Source organism: Urocitellus parryii, chromosome 2, assembly GCF_045843805.1.
Source record: "Urocitellus parryii isolate mUroPar1 chromosome 2, mUroPar1.hap1, whole genome shotgun sequence".
Taxonomy (NCBI): domain Eukaryota; kingdom Metazoa; phylum Chordata; class Mammalia; order Rodentia; family Sciuridae; genus Urocitellus; species Urocitellus parryii.
The window spans coordinates 30,267,217-30,289,353 of record NC_135532.1 but is presented as its reverse complement, the minus strand read 5'-3'; the positions used below and the strand labels follow the sequence as shown (position 1 = coordinate 30,289,353).

Genomic DNA, 22,137 nt, shown 5'->3' with positions numbered 1-22,137 from the left:
GCCACCTAAGACTTGTATAATCAAAACTACAAAGCATCTATAAAAAATTATGAAGACCCAGTAAAGACATCTGCATATATGAACTGAAAGACTTCACATTGTTAAGATAGTAATAGTTAAAACAATAATAATAAATACAAATTAATCTACAAATTCAACATAGTCTCTATTAAAATACAGCTATTTGGGGAATTTGTCCACTTTAAATGGGTCGATTTTATGTATGTGGACTATTTCTATAAAGCTGTTAAAAATTTTTTTAAACAATAAATGAAGTTCTTTTCCTCTCTCTATTCCTCTTCCCTTTCCAAACATTTACAACGGTACCTGGTAGGACTAACAAAGTAAGAACCCAAAAATGGGGCTAGTGGGAAGAAGTTGTACCAGCCCAGTAGTGAAGACTGAATCCACACAGAAGAGCCACATGATATAAAAACTCAGAAATGTGGGGAAGGTTCCACCACAAGGGTGGCCAGGCATGGAAAGCAGTCTAAATCAAACAAGAAAGGGAGATAAGGCCTATGCCAAGGGCATCCACAAAGAAAGAGCTCTTTAGCCTGGGGTGTCAAAAGATGAGTCAGATATTAAGAAAAATCAAAGTGGTGTGAGGAAATGGTCAGAGATAGGGCAATTTGCTACACATGTCACAGCATAAGCAAATAGAAAGGCATCCAGCATTCCTAGAAAACTTACCTAATTTAGGATGTCAGAATTCCAAACAATGACAAGACATCCATCTGATAAGACAAGGATGAGGGAAGTAGGTTGTGATCTGGCATAGAGTTTCTAAGTATATGAAAGGAATGGAGGATGCTCCTTATATGCGGGTACAGTACAAGCCTGATCAAGTGAGAAGGGAATGTCCTCAAGAGGGCATTCAGAGGAGAAATCTTGATCTAGAGTAGGATTTGGAAAAAGTTCATTTGGAGTGCACTTGGTTATGTTGGAGTCTAAGGAGGCTGAGGAGGGAGGGCATGCTCTAGGAGGGCTTGCTGGCATAGGTAGTTATATCCTGTGGAAGGTGAGAATTATATCCAGCAGAAAGGGAACCAAGCAATGAATGGCAAGACCACTAGCAGACTCAAGACCACAACTGTCTAGAGGAGTTAGCTGGCATGGGGTGTCAGAGTCTTGGAGAGGGGGCAGCATCTGGTTAAGAGGACTGGCCAGCAGAAGATAAAAAAGACTAGAGCAGCAGATGAATGTGGAGAGTATCAGTCTGACAGCCTGGCCCAATGCAGAGAGCTAGAGCTGAAGAAGAGTGAAGAACTATGGGGGGTAATCAAAAAAGTATGCCACAACTTGCCTTGGCTGTGTACACATGTAGAAAATGAAGGAAAAATAAACTTCTATACAGCAAACTAAAGATAAGTTACAACATAAATGTAATAAATTGGATCTTTTTCCTATAAAGGACATTATATGTACTAAGGTATCTATATTAACCTCCTGACTATATGTGAGATAATAATTTTTGAAAAGAATATTCTTGTCCATAGGAACACAGCATTTAGGGACAATAGGGACATACTTTCAACACTGAATTTTGAATGGTTGGGTGGTGGATGTTTGATCTTCTGCTTATAACTTATCTGTAAATGTTCAGTGTTATGTATTTTTTAAATATTTTTTAGTTGTGCTTGGACACAATATCTTTTTTTTTTAAGAGAGAGTGACAGAGAGAGAGAGAGAGAGAGAGAGAGAGAGAGAGAATTTTTAATATTTATTTTTTAGTTCTCGGCAGACACAACATCTTTGTTGGTATGTGGTGCTGAGGATAGAACCCGGGCCACACGCATGCCAGGCGAGCGCGCTACTGCTTGAGCCACATCCCCAGCCCCTTGGAAACAATATCTTTATTTTATTTTTATGTGATGCTGAGGATCAAACTCTGGGCTTTGCACATGCTAGGCTAGCACTCTACCGCTGAGCCACAATCCCAGCCCTAGTTTTATATTTTGAAAAGAAAGAAAGAAATGAGACAAAGACATTTTTAAAAGTGACAAGTATTAAAATAAGCAAAGTGGATCAAACATGTACAGTCAAGTCTCTAAAGAAAAAAAACTAAAACAGGGAGATAGAACAAATACTAACCCATGTTAAAAAAAATTCTTGAAATATAAATGGATGCAAAATTACATATAAAAATGCACATCACATATGATAAATTAACTCAGAATAATGAAGACCAAGACTTATCTACCAAAATTACTACAAAGAAAATAAATCCTTCAAACATATAAAAAGAGTAAGTACCATATAATAGAGAGTATTAGATTGCCATCACATTTTTCAATACCAATACCTCATGGCAGAAAAAAGAATCAGTAATATACTTAAGCAATGCACAGAGGGAAAAAGGCTGATTTTATACCCAAGTAAATGCCTTGCAAGTATAAAGAATCCTTATATACTAGTATTGAAGAATATTATCCCCATGAGTCTTTTCTGAGAAATCTATTACAGAATGAACTTCAGAAAGTTCATAACAATAAAGGGAATATGATAGATCTTAAACATATATGTACTTATATAACCTATGAATACATTAAGAGAGGAGAGCATGGTTAATAGCTATGTGTACTCCTGGTGAAATATAACATGCTGGGGATGCCACAAAGTACCCAGGTCTAAATGGCATGAAAACACACATTTATTTCCTCACAGTTCTGGAGTCTGTAAGTCTGAGATTCTCTCACAGTCAGCAGCACTAGTTTCTTCTAAATGTCTCTCCTTGTCTTGGAGATGGCCTACCAGTCTTCTCCTCCCTGTGTCTTCTGTGCCTGACTATGACTCAATTTCCTCTTCTCATTCAACACAACTTAGAGAGGATTAGGACTCATCTTCATAATCTCACTTAACCTTACTTACCCCTTTAAAGATCCTGTCTCCAGAGTTTTACAGGAACTTTAAAGAAGAACTAATACCAATACTCTACAATCTATTTCAGGAGATAGAAAAAGAGGCTGAACTTCCAAATTCATTCTATGAGGCCAATATCACCCTGATTCCCAAACCAGATAAAGACACCTCAAAGAAAGAAAACTACAGACCAATATCCCTAATGAATTTAGATGCAAAAATCCTCAATAAAATTCTGGCAAATCGTATACAAAAACATATCAAAAAGATCGTGCACCATGATCAAGTAGGATTCATCCCTGGGATGCAAGGCTGGTTCAATATACGGAAATCAATAAACGTTATTCACCACATCAATAGACTTAAAGATAAGAACCATATGATCATCTCGATAGACGCAGAAAAAGCATTCGACAAAGTACAGCATCCCTTTATGTTCAAAACATTAGAAAAACTAGGGATAACAGGAACTTACCTCAACATTGTAAAAGCTATATATGCTAAGCCTCAGGCTAGTATCATTCTAAATGGAAAAAACTGAAGGCATTCCCTCTAAAATCTGGAACAAGACAGGGATGTCCTCTCTCACCACTTCTATTCAATATAGTTCTCGAAATACTGGCCAGAGCAATTAGACAGACAAAAGAAATTAAAGGCATTAAGATAGGAAAAGAAGAACTTAAATTATCACTATTTGGGGATGATATGATTTTATACCTAGAAGACCCAAACGGTCTACAAAAATCTACTAGAGCTAATAAATGAATTCAGCAAAGTGGCAGGATATAAAATCAACACACATAAATCAAAGGCATTCCTGTATATCAGCAACAAATCTTCTGAACTGGAAATGAGGAAAACCACCCCATTCACAATATCCTCAAAAAAAATAAAATACTTGGGAATCAACCTAACAAAAGAGGTGAAAGATTTATACAAGGAAAACTACAGAACCCTAAAGAGAGAAATAAAAGAAGATCTTAGAAGATGAGAAAATATACCCTGTTCATGGATAGGCAGAACTAACATCATCAAAATGGCGATATTACCAAAAGTTCTCTATAGGTTCAAGGCAATGCCAATCAAAATCCCAACGGCATTTCTTGTAGAAATAGATAAAGCAATCATGAAATTCATATGGAAAAATAAAAGACCCAGAATAGCAAAAGCAATTCTAAGCAGGAAGTATGAATCAGGAGGTGTAGCGATACCAGATTTCAAACTGTACTACAGAGCAATAGTAACAAAAACAGCATGGTACTGGTACCAAAACAGGCGGGTGGACCAATGGTATAGAATAGAGGACACAGAGACCAATCCACAAAATTACAACTATCTTATATTTGATAAAGGGGCTAAAAGCATGCAATGGAGGAAGGATAGCGTCTTCAACAAATGGTGCTGGGAAAACTGGAAATCCATATGCAACAAAATGAAACTGAATCCCCTTCTCTCGCCATGCACAAAAGTTAACTCAAAATGGATCAAGGACCTTGATATCAAATCAGAGACTATGCGTCTGAGAGAAGAAAAGGTTGGCTCTGATCTACATATTGTGGGGTCGGGCTCCAAATTCCTTAATAGGACACCCATAGCACAAGAGTTAATAACTAGAATCAACAAATGGGACTTACTCAAACTAAAAAGTTTTTTCTCAGCAAGAGAAACAATAAGAAAGGTAAACAGGGAGCCTACATCATGGGAACAAATGTTTACTCCTCACACTTCAGATAGAGCCCTAATATCCAGAGTATACAAACAACTCAAAAAACTAAACAATAAGAAAACAAAAAACCCAATCAACAAATGGGCCAAAGATCTGAACAGACACTTCTCAGAGGAGGACATACAATCAATCAACAAGTACATGAAAAAATGCTCACCATCTCTAGCAGTCAGGGAAATTCAAATCAAAACCACCCTAAGATACCATCTCACTCCAGTAAGATTGGCAGCCATTATGAAGTCAAACAACAACAAGGATGTGGGGAAAAGGGTACTCTTATACACTGCTGGTGGGACTGCAAATTGGTACGGCCAATATGGAAAGCAGTATGGAGATTCCTGGGAAAGCTGGGAATGCAACCACCATTTGACCCAGCTATTGCCCTTCTCGGACTATTCCCTGAAGACCTTAAAAGAGCGTACTACAGGGATACTGCCACATCGATGTTCATAGCAGCACAATTCACAATTGCTAGACTGTGGAACCAACCCCGATGCCTATCAATAGATGAATGGATAAAAAAAATGTGGCATTTATACACCATGGAGTACTACGCAGCACTAAAAAATGACAAAATCATGGAATTTACAGGGAAATGGATGGCATTAGAGCAGATTATGCTAAGTGAAGCTAGCCAATCCCTGAAAAACAAATGCCAAATGTCTTCTTTGATATAATGAGAGCAACCAAGAACAGAGCAGAGAGGAAGAGCAGGAGGAAAAGATTAACATTAAATAGAGTCATGAGGTGGGAGGGAAAGGGAGAGAAAAGGGAAATTGCATGGAAATGGAAGGAGACCCTCATTGTTATACAAAATTACATATAAGAGGTTGTGAGGGGAATGGGAAAAAAAATGAGGAGAGAAATGAATTACAGTAGATGGGATAGAGAGAGAAGATGGGAGGGGAGGGGAGGGGGATAGTAGAGGATAGGAAAGGTAGCAGAATACAACAGTTACTATTATGGCATTATGTAAAAATGTGGATGTGTAACCGATGTGATTCTGCAATCTTTGTAATGTTTTGAATAACCAATTAAAAAAATAAAATAAAATAAAATAAAAATAAAGATCCTGCCTCCAAATACAGTCACATTCTTAGCTACTGGGGATTGGCTTCAACATGTGAACTTTGGAGAACATAATTTACCCCATAACATACCATAACTATTAAAAAATGGCAAAAGGGTGAATGGAGAGAGCACATGCAAAAACAAATTAGCTGTTTTCAGTAATTATAATAATAGGCTAGTACTGTGTTGATATTATTATTATTCTGAGACTGTTATATGTATAATTATTTGCAAATACTTTCTGTGTTACCATTCTCTGTATACTCGACAAACCAGTATCCTCAATGTGGAATAAAGGAGACAGATTTACCTTAAAGGAGGTCAAGTTAAAATGACATTCTCCCATTGTTGCTGTTTTTCTTCCTCCTATTCCCTTGCTCCCCTTCTCACTGAGCATGCCATCACTCAACCTCCAAATGCAGCTTTCTCAAGGACTCACTTCCCCAGTCATCTTCTGTCTCTGAACTCACTTCATTACTGAACTCCAGTCTCATTGCTTTACATCATCTATATATCTTGCCAATGCTAAATTTCTTTCTCTAATCTACATTTCTTTCTTGAACTCTCTCTTCTGATGTTTCTATATCAGTTCTGATGTTTCTATATCAGTCTATATTCAAGTTCATTTATTTCTCTATTATATAAATTCTGTTAAAAGGCTTATACAGAGGTTTTGTTTAACCTCAGGTATATTTTTGAATTCTAAAATTTCAATTTTATTTTATTTCATAGCTGATAATTTCCTACCTTTTAATTCATTTCAAGTAAATTCACCTTTACCTCACTAGTCATGACAAAGACTTTATGTGATATCCACATAAATACCTAAGAGTTGGTATGTGCTGATTTTCTTTACTCCTGAGAATGAATCACATTTTTCTGACTCTTTTTAGAATGCTCATTCCAGAGATTTTTAGATTATATGCTGAATCCTGTAAGTATCATTTTGTACAAAGTATTTTGTTCTGAAAAGCATTGATATATTTGTTTTAGGGGGATCACTCATTTAATTAGATACAATTATAAAATGCCATACCTACCACGTGTGGTGTTTCAAAACTCTAGTTTTTAAATCTATTTACAATCTCTTGCCAGTCTGTCATGCTTATAAATGGTTCCAGGGCTCAACCAGAGATATGGACTGAATGTTTTTAAGTTTATAATTCAGATCCTCTTCTGGCTGCCTCTTTTCTGAGGTTACCAGTCAATCTCCATATAGTGTGGGGTTGCCCCAATGCTTCTTACTCTCTAAGTTTCCACACAGAGAACTTTTTTTGTTAAAATAAAACTTGCAAAACTCAGTCCATGTTTACCACCTATTCCAAGTTTTGTCTCCTTTCTAAAATCTCCCTACTTTATAAAGTCCTCAGAGTAAATAAGTGGATGTTTTCTGTATTGTGTCCAGAGTTTCCAGTTAGTTATTAATAGGAAGACCTACCCATTTGATAGGAGATCACCTATCCACCCTTCAAAGTGATTTTTTATTTTGCAGGTCACTTTTTACTTTTTCTCTTAACAGCACTTTATCATAATAAACAGATGAAAACCATTATATTATCATAATTTAAATATTAAATGCAAAAGAGAACACAAATCTAAATACTGAAATGTCTAGTAATGGATACTAATTATTATAACAGGAGGACACATAACAATTATGAAATGTTCCAAAATATAAAAACTTTGTTAGAATATATTTTGAAACCTGAGATCAAAGGACACCATATTATAAGTCTTCATGAGCTTGTAGACATTCTATAACTCCAATCAAGCAAAGCTCTACAATAAAAAAGTACATTTTATTTACTAGACAAAGTTACAGTGAGATTCTCTGTATTTTAAATATTAATTCCAAACTTAAATGTTTAATTAATTGATAAAGTGATGAATTTATTAGCATTTATTAACTGTTTACAGAAAATAATCAAGTACAGAAAATTCACTAACTATACTACTTAAAAGCAGGTATTTACACAGCGGGAAAACTGTCTAATTTGTACAGTAACCAATAGGTCAAAGTCACTAAGGACAGCCTACACAGTGCTAACTTGATGACATTACTTGGGGGGAGAATTAATTCATTTACTTCAGGGGCCACGTGTTGACATTCTATCTACATTAAGCTCAGAATCATAAAGAATTCTATCTGACCTCCAAAACTACAGAAAATTCCATATAGCTTGAGGCAATATGAATATTGTTACTACATAACACTAAATAATTTAAGGATTTTTCAAATCAGAAAGACATTTGATTACTATACCCTACATACTTTTGAATTCCAGCTGCAGACCCCTACTCTCACTCAGAGGAGTGACTCCACCCCTTCAATTTTCTTGACCAAGAAACTTGAGACTACAATATGTGAACCATTCAGCTTTATTTCTGTCATCTGCATCCTTTTCTCTTTTTCTCATTCTTTGGATTTCAAGGGAAAACTTCTATTATTAACAGTTTTAGATGCAACATATCACAGTAGCAAGTATGCTTCTGTGATTTCAAATTGAGAAGATGAATTTGTACCTACAGTCAATCTTCATTAACAAGGGGCTCAGTAGGCTGGAGACTTTCAAAATTTAAAATACTTTTCTGGGTAATGCCCATAATTACACATATTTTCTTTTAAAATTTTCACCATTACAAAATAGTATGACAAGAAAGAACCATATGATAAATCACTAGTTTGCAAAGCTGTTCAAGACAATGTTTGCTCCTTTCTGAACAGAAGATTTATATAACTGCTTATATTTCATTCTTTTCCTTTCTTTCTGCCAGGAAGATCCAATTAACTCTGAAATTTCACCACAATAATAATATTGGATTTACAGTTTATATAACTATATGTCCTGACTTTTTATCATTATTTATATCTCATTATTTGTCACTCTATTTAATATAATCCTATTAATGCTTGAAAAAAGCTCCTCTAAATATTTCGTGGACAAGGCAAAGAAACAGGAAAGGAAGGCTGGTTGCATATTAACCAAAATTATGAACTGATTCTCATGCATAGTCAACACATAGCAGGACAAGGATTCAAACAAAACAAAAGGACCAATGTAGGAAAGAACAGTCAGACTACGACAAATTTATTTGTAGGGGTGGTGTGGTAATATTACTTTTGACATAAAAATAACAGGACTACTGTGACTATTTTGATTACTAAAATCACTAGAAACAGAGAATTTTTAATAAGGGTAATTTCATATTGTTGCTTACGTATCTAACAGCATAATGATGAAACAGAAATATCAAGTCAGAAATACAAAGGCAAGATAAGGAATATTTTATTGTTTAGTACTCCTCTCCTATAAAACAATCTTCTCATTAATTATTTAAATCCTAAGTTTAAAAATATGACAGTACTTCAGCACAGAACATGTACTCCTTAAAAATTATAAACACTATGACTTATAATGTATAATTCTATCTCAGCTCCAAATAGTTAGGGATGTCATAATTCCCAATGTGATTCAAATAAAATCCACACATAATTCCCTAGCCAAGTGTGCTATACATTAAAAATTAATTCATATATGTGAATGTTCTATCTTGCCTAAAACCTTTCATTTTGAAAGCTAAATTTAAAAAATAGGAACATGATGAATCATCATAAATAATAAACATTATAAAATTAGGACACTCATATACATTATGAACTTCCTCACATATTGCAAAGAACAAGCAACAGAAGACACTAAAATGGAATAGTGTTAAATACACAACATTTCATAATATTTTCCTTCTAAATCTATAACTACTTTTTCAAGTTACTGCTAATATAACAAGTCATTTCAAATGTCCATTTATACAGTACAAGTATTTCAAAATTTATATTTCAAATATTATTAAGTAAAATAGTTTTATAAAATTTATTTTTTCAGAACTGATAACAAAAGGCATGCCTGTAACATTACAAAATTATGAAAAGTAAAAAAATTCATGAAGGGAAAATAAAAAAGTGCCCTTTAAATAAAAAGAAATATTGCAACCGCTAACTTGAGTTTCAAAAAATAAAGATGACTCTCACCTATATTCACTGAATCTTATATTTTCTTAGGCCACATTTTTACAACTAAATTTTACACAGAACTTATAATAACATAGTCATTCCTACCTTGTATCCAGGTCCTAATTGATGAATTGCAAATATTTGTGCTGGGTTGAGTGCTTCACTGAACACATACACGGCACCAAGTTGACCACAGAATACCCTATTTGCATCAGCAGTTTCTGAAGATCCCAGAAAGCACTTGTCATAGCTCTGTTTTTTAAAAGTCACACAAAAAAAAGTTATTATTTTGTAAGGACAGAATATTTAAGGAGACCTGTCTTCATCACCATAAATATCTTAAAATATCACAATAATAGAAGAAAGCATCAATGAAGATTTTATGGAACATTTAAATAATAAAAGCCAATAAAGATTTTTAGAGAAAACAAAAGTCTATCAAATGATTTATATTCGAATTTGACTTCACTTTTCCATTATGGATACATTCCTCTATTTTTATACACTATGAAAATGGCACAAAAAGAATCAGTCATTCTCCTGAGTAGGCAGTACACAGAATCAAATAAAAAATGATCCTTTAAATCTGTTGCCTAAAGCAGAGGGTACAGTGCTCTACATCTAGAGGCTTTAGCAACTAAGGAGCCATGCTTAAGAAGACCCTTCCCACCTATACTTTAAAACTCCCAGTGAAAGAAGTCACTGCTCAGTTTCATTCACTATCACTGGATACTCCACACATTAATTTTAATAAACACGATGATATCTATCACTTTATATACGTGTGTGTATACACACACACACACACACAAACACACACAATCATACATGGAATCTCTCTGGTGCCTCAATAAAATGCGAAATTATGAATTGAGTACAAAGATAAGAATGCCTCATTAAATATGAAAGCTATAATTAAAAGATGTGACTAAAGTATGCAAATATGTGCTACTACTCAGGCTTCTCCATATTCTGAAGCGCTATCAAAAATAATTCAAAAACCTAAATCTTTTTTTAATACTATCCTATAAGCTAATGTCATTCAACAATACCATTGGAGTTTTCTTTCACTCAATAATTAAAAAACTGTCCTCTACACCAGAGAATAAATAGGAATGAGAATTTAATCTGTGTTTCCTAATTATTCTCTTTAAATATTCATTGACTATACCTCAACTATGAGTTTACAGGGAAGAAAAAGAACGTTTTCCTCTAAAGGCACAGTTAGGACAATGAATGTTGTAAGTTTTGCAAGCCACTTGTACATTCTGTTGCATATTCTTTTTTGTTTCTTCCTGTCTTCTAAAAAAATTTTTTTAATGTGAAAAACATGATTCTTGGCTTTCAATCATACAAAAACAGTCTGAAGGTCAGATCTGGCTACCTCCCCACACTTCTATCAGACAAACTATGGATAATGCATACAGTGCTATTTTAGAGACTACAAGAGAATATAACTCCTGCCCCACATAAGATTAAAGGTAAAAGAGATGCAGATAAAATTGACAAGTGAACTGTGCTAAAAATAAAAGGCAAGTCATTATAAAATCAGAGATGTTGAAAGTATTGCATATTATTGGCCTTGAAGGTGCTCGGGGCATTAAATCATATTATTACTTTGGATGTAATAGGCCAGAAAAACAAGGAGAGGCACAAAGTAGAAAAAGAGTAGACACACTTGAGATTTCAACTCTACATCTCTTATCTAGAATCCAACTGTGTTATCTCTTCCAGGGCTAACACGCTTGATGAAAATATCTTCTCTTTGCTATTATTGTAATAAGTCATCTAAATTATCTTCTTTCTTTTATAGTCATTTCCCTTCAAGGTGTTCTCAATATTGCGGCCAGATTGATGTTTTTAAAATATAAGCAGTCATTACTTTTTTGCTGAAAACCTTCCATATATTTTTACCATGGGTAAGATGGGAAAGCCCAGGCCTTATGTTTGCTTATGAGATCCTACATGGTTTGACCCCCTTGCATCTACCTAACTTCTTATCACCACTCTGTCCCTTTCTCCCTCTGCTGTATACAAATTGTTATTGTTCTTTGAACTTTCCAATTCTGCTCTAAAGCCTTTGTACTTATTCTTCCCACTGCACTATAAGTACCCAAATATCCACATGGCTATTCAACTCTTCTCAATAAAATCATCATGGACAATCTGGCTTCTCCATTATCTACACTCTCTTTCATAGCTATTCCCCACTTTATTAGTCTTCATAACATTTAGGGAGAATAATAGTGACTAAAAGTTATCTATTTTATTTAAAGTCTTCCTTCTATATCCTAAAGTGGTAAGACACATTTTTATAGTGCTGGAAAGAATAAAATACTAAATGTTTCTTGATCTAAAATACTGAAAAACATGTCCAAGTAATGTTTCTTTTAAAAATTCATATCTTTTTGCAATTTAAATATACTATATTTAAGACTTAAAAGATTGACTAAATAAAAATAATAAACTTTCAAAGTAAACTTCTATAAGACTATTTTATTTAATACTTGTAATATTAACAGACCATACTCTCAAATATATTAAAACACAGATTAAAAAGAAAAAAACTTACATCATTTGTGTTCACATGCCAAGCCATATCACCATAAGATACCAGCTGTCCATTAACATAACACCGGATTTCACTGTTCCTCCATCGATTGTAAATGTGGACAATGCTGATCATATACCACTTAAATTAAAAATAATTTAAAATATCAATACATAATGTTTAGTTATCATTGTCTAAAATGCAACCCTAACTTTAATAACAAGCTGTAAGAAAATGTTTGAAAGTCAGACATGGTAGCACATGCCTATAATCCCAGATATTCAGTATGCTGAGACTAACTAATGTTTAGTTATCATTGTCTAAAATGCAACCCTAACTTTAATAACAAGCTATAAGAAGATGTTTGAAAGTCAGACATGGTAGCACATGCCTATAATCCCAGATATTCAGTATGCTGAGACAGGAGGACAGCAAATTCAAGGTTAACCTGGGCAACTTAGTGAGACCCTTCTTGAAATAAAAAGGGATAGGGTTGTAACTCAGTGGTAGAGTACTTGACTAGCAATGGACAAGGTCCTGGCTTCATTCTTCACTATCACAAAAAAGAAAACGTTTGAAGGACTATTGATGCATCACTCACTACCATTTTCTCGTTACTTTTTCTCATTTCTCACTATACAAATCAAAGAAGTGGCACATAAAGATTAAATCTATAGGGGCTGGAGTTGTAGCTCACTGACAGAGAGTTTGCGGAGCATGTGTGAAGCACTAGATTCAATTCTTAGCACCACACATGAATAAATAACAACAAAGACCCATCGACAACTAAAAAAACCCTTTAAGGAAAAACGAATAAATCTATAATGAAGAAAGAGCTAGAACACCTTGCTCCCTATACTGACAGTCCTCTTTCACTATACCATGATTAAAAAATGATAAATACAAGTATATTTTTGTTCCTCATTTCTTCACTTAATTACATTTTTATTATGTCGGGCGTTTCAGATGCCCAGTTCTGACCATAAGCCTAGTTATCCTATAATTTATGATCTAGTCAAAGGGATGTGCAAGAGGCAAATAAATAATTACAAATCACTACATGCAGTACACAAAGGAAAGAACAGCATAAACTGAGAAAGAATAACCTAAGATTCTACTATGAATTACATGGTCAGAAAGACACATCCAAGGAATATTATTTCAGCATCTGTAATAAGATTCAAGATATTGAAATTCTGTAACTTATGTGTACTAAATCCACTAATTATTACATATTTTTAACTTAATAATGTGTGAATAGTCATTATAGATCAATAAATGTGTTCCTCTTGAGTTCTTATTTTCTATTACTAATGTCAACAAAAACCATTTTAAGTGTCAATTTTGATATGACCTGGTCAAAGTTTATAACCATTTATGGATCCAATTCCTAAATTTTTCATACTTAATAGCCTAAGGCAGAGAACACAGAAATACTTCCCCTGAAGTACAGAAAGATACTGATGTTTTCTAGATATTTGAATAAGTATGCCCTCAGGTGTTGATGAAACTTTAGACATAGCACTAAAAATAGATAAAGATCAGATAGTAAACAGATTTATAGAATACCTTTAGAAATCTGGGCTTTTGGGTTTTTGCATAATGTGATACCACTAAAGAATTTTGATCAGAAAAATGAAAATAACTATGGTGATGACTATAGTTTAGGTGGCAGCAATGCTGAAGTGGAATAGTTAGGCAAAGTATGGATAAACATAAACCTGAAAAGCTTTAGGTAAGAACTATTAAAAGCCTGAATGAAGACAAAGGAGAGGGGATAAAATAATAGACTGATCAGAAGCACTGATATGAAAAAGAGGAGTCTACAAAGGTTTCCAATATTTCACTGAGAAAGGCAGTAGCACTATTGAAATATTTAATAAAGATTGTTGGCTTTGGAGTTAAAAAAAAATAGTTTGCTTTTGGTTGTAACAATGATGATAAGATAAAATAAATGAATAAATGAAAAGACTCATTCATAAATGAATTAATTTATCTCAATTAAGTCCACATTATTTTTTTTTGAAAATCTATTTTTCTGCCTTTTTTCCTTGAAACATGTACTCTACAGAAAATGGACACACATTGAGTTTCCAATGCTTCATAAGAGCCCAGCTTTTGACTTTATATTTTTCAATTAAATAAAATCAGAAAAACTAGAAGACTATGTATGCATTTTGACATTGTGTATTTATATGAGGTCAACATTTAGTATGAGACCCACTAATTACTACCATCTAACAGATGTATCTAAGGAGGACACAACCAGGAACAAAAATGTTTATTCATTCATATTGAGAACTCAAAGGTATATAACTTTCTTTAAGATAAGAACAATAAAACATGATTATCTATACAAATTCCAATAGTAACAAACTTTCTACAAATTAGGTAATATTAACTAATGGTTTACATCAGTTTTATAAAGTCATACAGCTAGCACGCAGTCAGCTGAGAAAGCAAAAGTCTAACATAGAGGGAGACAGGGAAAATGGTGGATCAGAGGAATTGTAGCAATACACCTAGACAGATTTAAACCAGCAGTTCTACAGCAGCATATTGAGGTACAAAGGCTGTGAGAAAACTCCAGTGGGAAAATTAGAGAGCTACCAATTAGAGCAAAACCAAAAATATTGGTTTCTAGAATACATACAGAATAAGAGGAATAGACTATGACAGCACCATGTGCACAATAGCTCACTTGAGCAAAGGAAGCTCCTCTCTAAGGAGCCAAAAGAAGTTCTCCCACAGAATTTAAGATAAACAGTTATGGCTATCCAATAAATGATCAATATCAACAGAAAATAAGATCAGATACAGCAAGTACAGCCAGCGCACAAGACAGTCCCTGCACTCTTCAGAGCAGATAGTGAAAATGGAGAAGCAGCAACACCTTAAAAGACTTTAGACTTCCTGAACAGGAGACAAGTAACACAGAAAAACTTAAGCTGTGACAGATGCTGCAGTGCCCAATCTATCAAACTGTAAAGCAGAGAAAAGCAAAGGGCACTTTCAATTGAAATCATCAGTCTGAAAAAGAGCATGGCTGATAGGGTGAAACCTGAGATCAGGGTCTGGTGGAAAGCATGACCCCAAGATAACCTACTGCAAGACCTATGCCACCACCTCATACCCAGAAGTGTCTGGAGAAGAGACTGCTATGTCACACACCTACCCCCAGAATACAGACTAAGGTTCTATGAATGAGAGGTGTGATGCAATCAGATAAATCTACAGGTTGCACAGGCAGGAGGGCTGGCCAACAGCCCTGCCAGACTTACACTCCTACCCCTGGTCACATTAACAAAGCCATTTTGAGGGGCAGATCTGCTCAGAAACAGACAACACTCCCAAAGAGAAGCTGTCAGGCAAGAAGGTGGCAGAACTCAACATTCAGACATCCCTAACAAGTCTGTTTATTTCCAGTCAGAGCTGAGAATAAACAGTACAACGTTTGTGTCATATAACTTCCTCACGGTAGGAAAATTCTACCAAAACACTGGAAAGAAATGTCTCCACTGTAAAACACTCAGCAAGAAGAATGAAAAAAATAGTTTTATGACTGTTATTGTATTAACTGATTCTTATTAGACTCTTCACTCATTTGGTTCTTTTTCAGAGTTCCATCTAATTTTAATTATTCATCAATTAACTGAACCCTCTCTCAATACCTCCTATCTTCTTTCTCATTTCCCTTTCTTTCCCCTCTCCTTCATCCTTTTTTCTCTCCTGATTCTGTCTTCCTTCCCTCCTGGGCCTTTTATTCTTCTTTCATTTCTATTGTATTTATTTCTATCCCATTTTCCAATTCAATTTAGTCCACTATCATCAATTTTTAATCTCTTCAGCATTATTGTTTTCTCTTTGATTAACAGGGTTGTAGAGACCATTAGTAATGACTTTTATAGCATATGTTGATATATGGTTTCCTCTTTTTTTAACTTTTAATATTTTATATTTCTGCTATTGATTAAATATATATTTTACTGTTTTCTTTAATAGTAAAAGAAAGTTCTAAAGATGACTCATTAAAAAGGTATAAATTTATAGATTAAAAGAAATTGTCCATTAACAAGTGACGAGTGAAGATAAAAGGATTTGATGAGTGTTCTAGTCTGGGACAGATAACACATTCAGTTAACACTTGTTTCCTAAAGTTGTCTTACAGAGACTCTAAAAGTGTCCTTGCTATTATAACCTGTTAATTACTAATGAAGCAGCTGTCATTCATAGAGGTTGACTATTTGTCCCATATTTACCTAATTAGTAAGTATCTGTCCTGTGGTTTGACTGTAGCCTTACCTAGCTGAAAAATCCATTGTTGGTTTCCTCTTAAATTACTACTGTTACTGGCACTATCTCCTCTCAAATTCTTACTGGTGGTTAAAGACTTAGATTATGCTGACTGGACACACTAAAGCTGAGAAACACCCATAGCCCACAGCTTATTATAAAGAGATAACTACTCACTAAAGGATACCCACATAAATAAGAAGACAAATCCAAGTCAACAGATGTGCAAAAAAAGAACCTCTGAAAACACAAGGAAACAGTGCAGCAAAAGGCCTCTAAAAAGTTTATATCCCTCAATAGCTAAACCCACAGATAGTGACTGAAGTAGATGAATTCCTTGACAAAAAATTCAAAAAGTTGATTGTAAAAATAATAAATAAATCAAAAGAAGATCTCAGGAAGTATCTGAGGGAGAAATATAGGATATGAAAGCCTTTCAGTTAAGAGGCAGATATTCTGAAAAAGAACTAAAACAGAAATATTGGAAATGAAAAGCTCAATAAATGAAATTTAAAATTCAGTGGAAGATCTTACCAACAGATTAGAACAAGTAGAAGATGGAACTCAGAGCTTTAAGACAAGAGAGTCAGCTTTCAAATTCAGGGAATATATTTAAAAAACAAAAAGAAACTATGATAAGAATATAAAAGAAATCTAGGACAATATTTGGAAGCTGAACTTAGGAATCATTAGACTCCTTAAAGGAATAGAAACACAGGCTAATGTCATTAATAAACCTTTTCAGTGAGATGACAGCAAAAACTTTTCGACACCTTGTGAATGAGATGAACCTCCAAATACAGAGGGCATTTAGAACCCCCAACAGGAAATATCAAAAAAGAACCTCTCCATGGCACATTATAATTAAAATGCCAAATATACAGAACGAAGATAGAATACTAATATCCCCAAGAGAAAACCATCAGGTCACATCTAGAGGTAAACCAATGAACATAAAATCTGCTTTCTCAACAGAAACCCTAAAAAATCCAGGAAAGCTTAGAACAATGCGTTTTGAGACATCAAAGAAAATAAATGTCAACCAAGATTACTATATACACCAAAGCTATCCTTATAAAATCACAGCAGAAATAAAAACATAATAACATTTATTATAATAAGCTACTAAAATAAATTTAAACTAATTAATGATTATTAAGCAGCATTGCAGAAAATACTTTAAAAATTCTACGTACAGAAGAAGTTAAAAGCAAACAGCACAACTTAGAAAAGGATATATCTCATAAGAAGAGTACTTACACAAATGAGAATCAGTACTAGTTAACTATTAGAAACAAATAAAAATAAGTAAATACTAAATATCTATAATCATAATAAAAGTAAATGGTCTCAATTCTCCAACTAAAAGACAAGAGACTGGCAGACTGGATTAGAAAACAAAATCCAAATATATGTTGTTTAAAAGAGACATGTCTTAGGCAAAAACATTCAAGGACTGAAAGTGAAAGGATGAAAAATGATATTCCATGAAAATAGAGCCCAAGTATAAGTAGGAGTAACTACTCTTATATGTAACAAAGCAGACTTCAAGCCACATTAATCAAAAGAGATAAAGGTCATCATATAGGTAAAGGAAACAAACAAAAAGACATAGTAATATTTATGTCCCAAATGTGAATGCACCTACTTACATACAAAGAAACAAACAAGAAGGAGGAGGAAGAAGAGAAGGAGGAGGAATTGGGTTGGGTGGTTCTCAAAATAAAGGCTCAGACAGAACTCAAAACAGTAATATTGGGTGATTTCAACATACCTATCTCACCAGTAGACAGGTCACCTGGACATAAAATCAGTAAGACACTTAATACCTAAAAAATACTATAAATGAAACAAATATAACAAATATCTATAGAATATTTCACCCAATAACTGCTAAATTCATTTTCTTCTAAGCTGCACAGAGAACTTTGTCCAAAATAGATCATATTTAAGTCTGAAATCAAGTCTTAGCAAGTATAATAATAACAATAATAATAATATAAAATAATTCCCTATATCTTATCAGATCTTAATAGAATAAAATTAAAGATCAATAGCCAGAAAAACTATACAAACACATGGGGTTTGAACCACACACTTCTGAATGATGAATGGGGTCACAGGCGAAATTTAAAATTTCTTAGAATTAAAGGAGAATACAGATACAATACCTCAGAATCTCTGGGACACAATGAGGCCAGGTCTAAGAGGAAAGTTTTCAGCAGTGAATGACTACCTTTAAAAAAATATCAGAAAAGGGGCTGGGGCTGTAGCTCAGTGGTAGAGCGCCTGCCTCACATGTGTGAGGCACTGGGTTCAATCCTCAGCACCACATAAAATAAAGCATTCACAAATAAAAAAAATTTTAAAAAAAATCAGAAAGATCCCAAACAATTAAATCATGCATCTTCAGGTTCTAGAAAAGCATGAACAAAAATTTCTAAAACCAATAAAGAAAGAAAATAGATCGGGAAAGGGAGAGAAAAGGGAAATTGCATGGAAATGAAGGGAGACCCTCATTGCTATACAATATTACATATAAGAGGTTGTGAGGGGAATGGGAAAATTAACAAGGAGAGAAATGAATTACAATAGATGGGGTAGAGAGAGAAGATGGGAGGGGAGGGGAGGGGGGATAGTAGGGGATAGGAAAAGTAGCAGAATACAACAATTACTAATTGGGCATTATGTAAAAATGTGGATGTGTAACCGACGTGATTCTGCAGTCTGCATTTGGGGTAAAATTGGGAGTTCATAACCCACTTCAATCTCATGTATGAAATATGATATGTCATGAGCTTTGCAATGTTGTGAACAACCAATAATAAAAAAAAATAGATCAGAGCAAAAATAAATGAAAAAGTAACTTTAAAAATATTACAAAGGATAAATTTAATTAGGAGATGATTCTCTGTAAATTTAATTAGGAGATGATTCTCTGTAAAGATAAACAAGATTGCCAAATCCTTAGTCCAACTAACTAAAAGAGAAAGAAGATGCAAATTACTAAAATTAACGATGAAAATTAACAGAAAAAGGGCTGGGATTCTGGCTCAGCGGTAACATGCTCACCTAGCACTTGCAGGTCCCTCAGCACCACATAAAAATACATAAATAAAATAAAAGTATTGTGTCCAACTACAACTAAAAAATAAACATATTTTTAAAAGTAACAGATAAAACTAAAATCCAGATGATCATTAGGAAATGCTTTGAAAATTTATATTCCACTAAGTTGGAAAATCTAGATGTAATAGATACATTTCTAGACACATATGACCTACTAAAATGAAACCAGAGGATATACAAAACTTAAACAGAGCAGTAACGAGCAATGAGATTAAAAAAGTAATAAAAAGCCTCCCTATAAGAAAAGCCAAGGACAAAAAGAACTGGTAGCTGAATTTTCTCAGATCTTTAAACAAAAAATAATGCTCAGACTCCTCAAATTATTTTATAAAATTCAAGAGAGTAAACACTTCCAAACTCATTTTATCAAACCTGTATCACCTTGATACCAAAACCTGATAAGACAATTCAAGGAAAGAAAACTACAAAGCAATATCCTTAAGGAACATAGATGCAAAAATTCTCAATAAAATGTTAACAAATAAAATTCAAGAAGACATTAAAATGACCATACACCAAAATCAAGTTGATTCATGGCTCAACATATGCATAAACAAATGTAATGCATCACAAAAACAGAATTAAGGACAAAAATCATATGATAATTCCAAGAGACACAAAAAACTCCTTCCACAAAATTCAGCACCTATTCATGATTAAAACAATGAAGAAACAGGGGATAAAAGAAACTTATTTCAACATTATAAAGAACATATACAACAAACTCAGAGCTAACATCCATACTAAATAAGGAAATATGGAGAGTACTTCCTCTAAAATCAAGACCTAGACAAGGATATTCCACTCTCACCACTCCCAGTTAATATAGTACTTGAAATTTTAGCCAGAAAAATCAGGCTAGACAAGAAAATAATACAAATACAAACAGGAAAGGAAGAAGTCGAATCTTCACCATTTTAAGGTTTTTTTGAATCCATATCATTCCCTGACCCCATTCCTACCCAGGCCCCTTAGAATCATTGTATCTAAAGAGAACTATCACAAATAGATACATGGTTTTCATAAGGAAAGTTTTTAAAAATGAGAGTAAAGAGATTAAGTTGTTTCTCATTGATAAGTGACCATTTATGTTTTAACTAATGTCTTATATATACTCTTTAAACCACTTTTTCCTAAAGTTTTCTGATGAGAACAATCACCCATAACTTTTATTAAAAACACATTACTAACATGAAAATTGTAATTCCAAGAATTTGTATCTCTAAAAAGTTCTAATGATATTCAAATAATTTTGGTGCCCTTCATAACCTCTATCTGGGACTTAGCTCAATTAAAATAATTCAGAATTTCTAGAAGAGAGGCAATGGGATTTATAAGATAACAATTGAGATTTGAATCCCTTCTTCCCAAAATGAACCCTATAATTCTAATGAAGAAATCTATTTATTCATTGCTTTTTATATTATTTTACAAGTATATATAAATGAATGATTACTAACTTGATATTCTTTAACAAAAACAACTGTTATAATCCTGTAAATATAAAACCAAGATTTTTATTAGCATCATATAAAGTTTTTTGAAAATATCATCCAAAATAATATTATTGAGTAGCAAAGCATTCATGGGATGACAGAAACCAAATAAAAAAGAAAGAAAGAAATTCCCCCAACTATGTGTGGATCATTGTATGGCTCTATTATGGTTTTATGCTTTAAACACAAAGGATAAGGCAGTATTCATGTGAGCAAAAGTTTGACAATCTCACTGTCATATACCCAAGAAGAAACCCTGAACTTACAAGGGGGACTCGTCCTTAAACGTACAGGAATGGGAACTTCTATGCTTCTATCCTTCTTTGGATTTTCAGAAGGTTACTCTGACTACAAAGATGCAGTCTAGTAATTAGGTAGGAATATACCTCTAGAAAAATCCAACTGATAATGAATGAATTATATCTTATAAATCTAATTATTATAGTGGCATATTTCTCTTTTTTTCTCTTTTCATCTTTCAGCTTTACAATAGTTTCCAAAATGTATTTTGATTTAGTCTCCATTATTCTATAGGACATTACATAAAGATATATTTCATGGGCCAGAACATTAAAAGAAGCACAACCTTCCACTTTCTTAAAGCCATGATTATTCAAATAGAAATTAACAAAACCTTCAATCTTAGGAAAGATTCAAAACTAAAAGATATAAATATCTCCTAAGAAAAAGGTCTCTCTGCATTATCAAATGAGCCCTAACTTCTATTTTAAAAAGAATAATTTGTGAATCAACAGCATAAACAGGAGTGTGTGTGCACAGGTGCACATGTACATATGTACACACACACACACACACACACACATCTGAAGTCTGAATCTGTGGTCTAAAATCTGATTCTATAATTAATCTAAAGGAATAATCAGAAAGGATAAGAAAAGGGAGAATTAGAATGGGAGAGAAGAAGGAAAGATGAAAAAGAGAAGGAAAGGTAAAGGAAAGAAAAAACATATATGGAAAAGAGGAGGAAGATGGAAAG

At 33.6% G+C, this 22,137-nt stretch overlaps 1 protein-coding gene across 1 annotated transcript in view; it reads right to left on the bottom strand.

Annotated features, from left to right (window-relative positions):
* Positions 1 to 22,137, bottom strand: part of Nbea (neurobeachin) — a 620,123-nt gene that overhangs the window by 508,194 nt on the left and 89,792 nt on the right. The window contains exons 7-8 of the mRNA XM_077795156.1: positions 12,244 to 12,363; positions 9,777 to 9,923 (exon numbers count right to left, since the gene is read on the bottom strand). Of these exons, the coding sequence (XP_077651282.1) occupies positions 9,777 to 9,923; positions 12,244 to 12,363 (267 nt within the window). The remainder of the gene's footprint in view (positions 1 to 9,776; positions 9,924 to 12,243; positions 12,364 to 22,137) is intronic.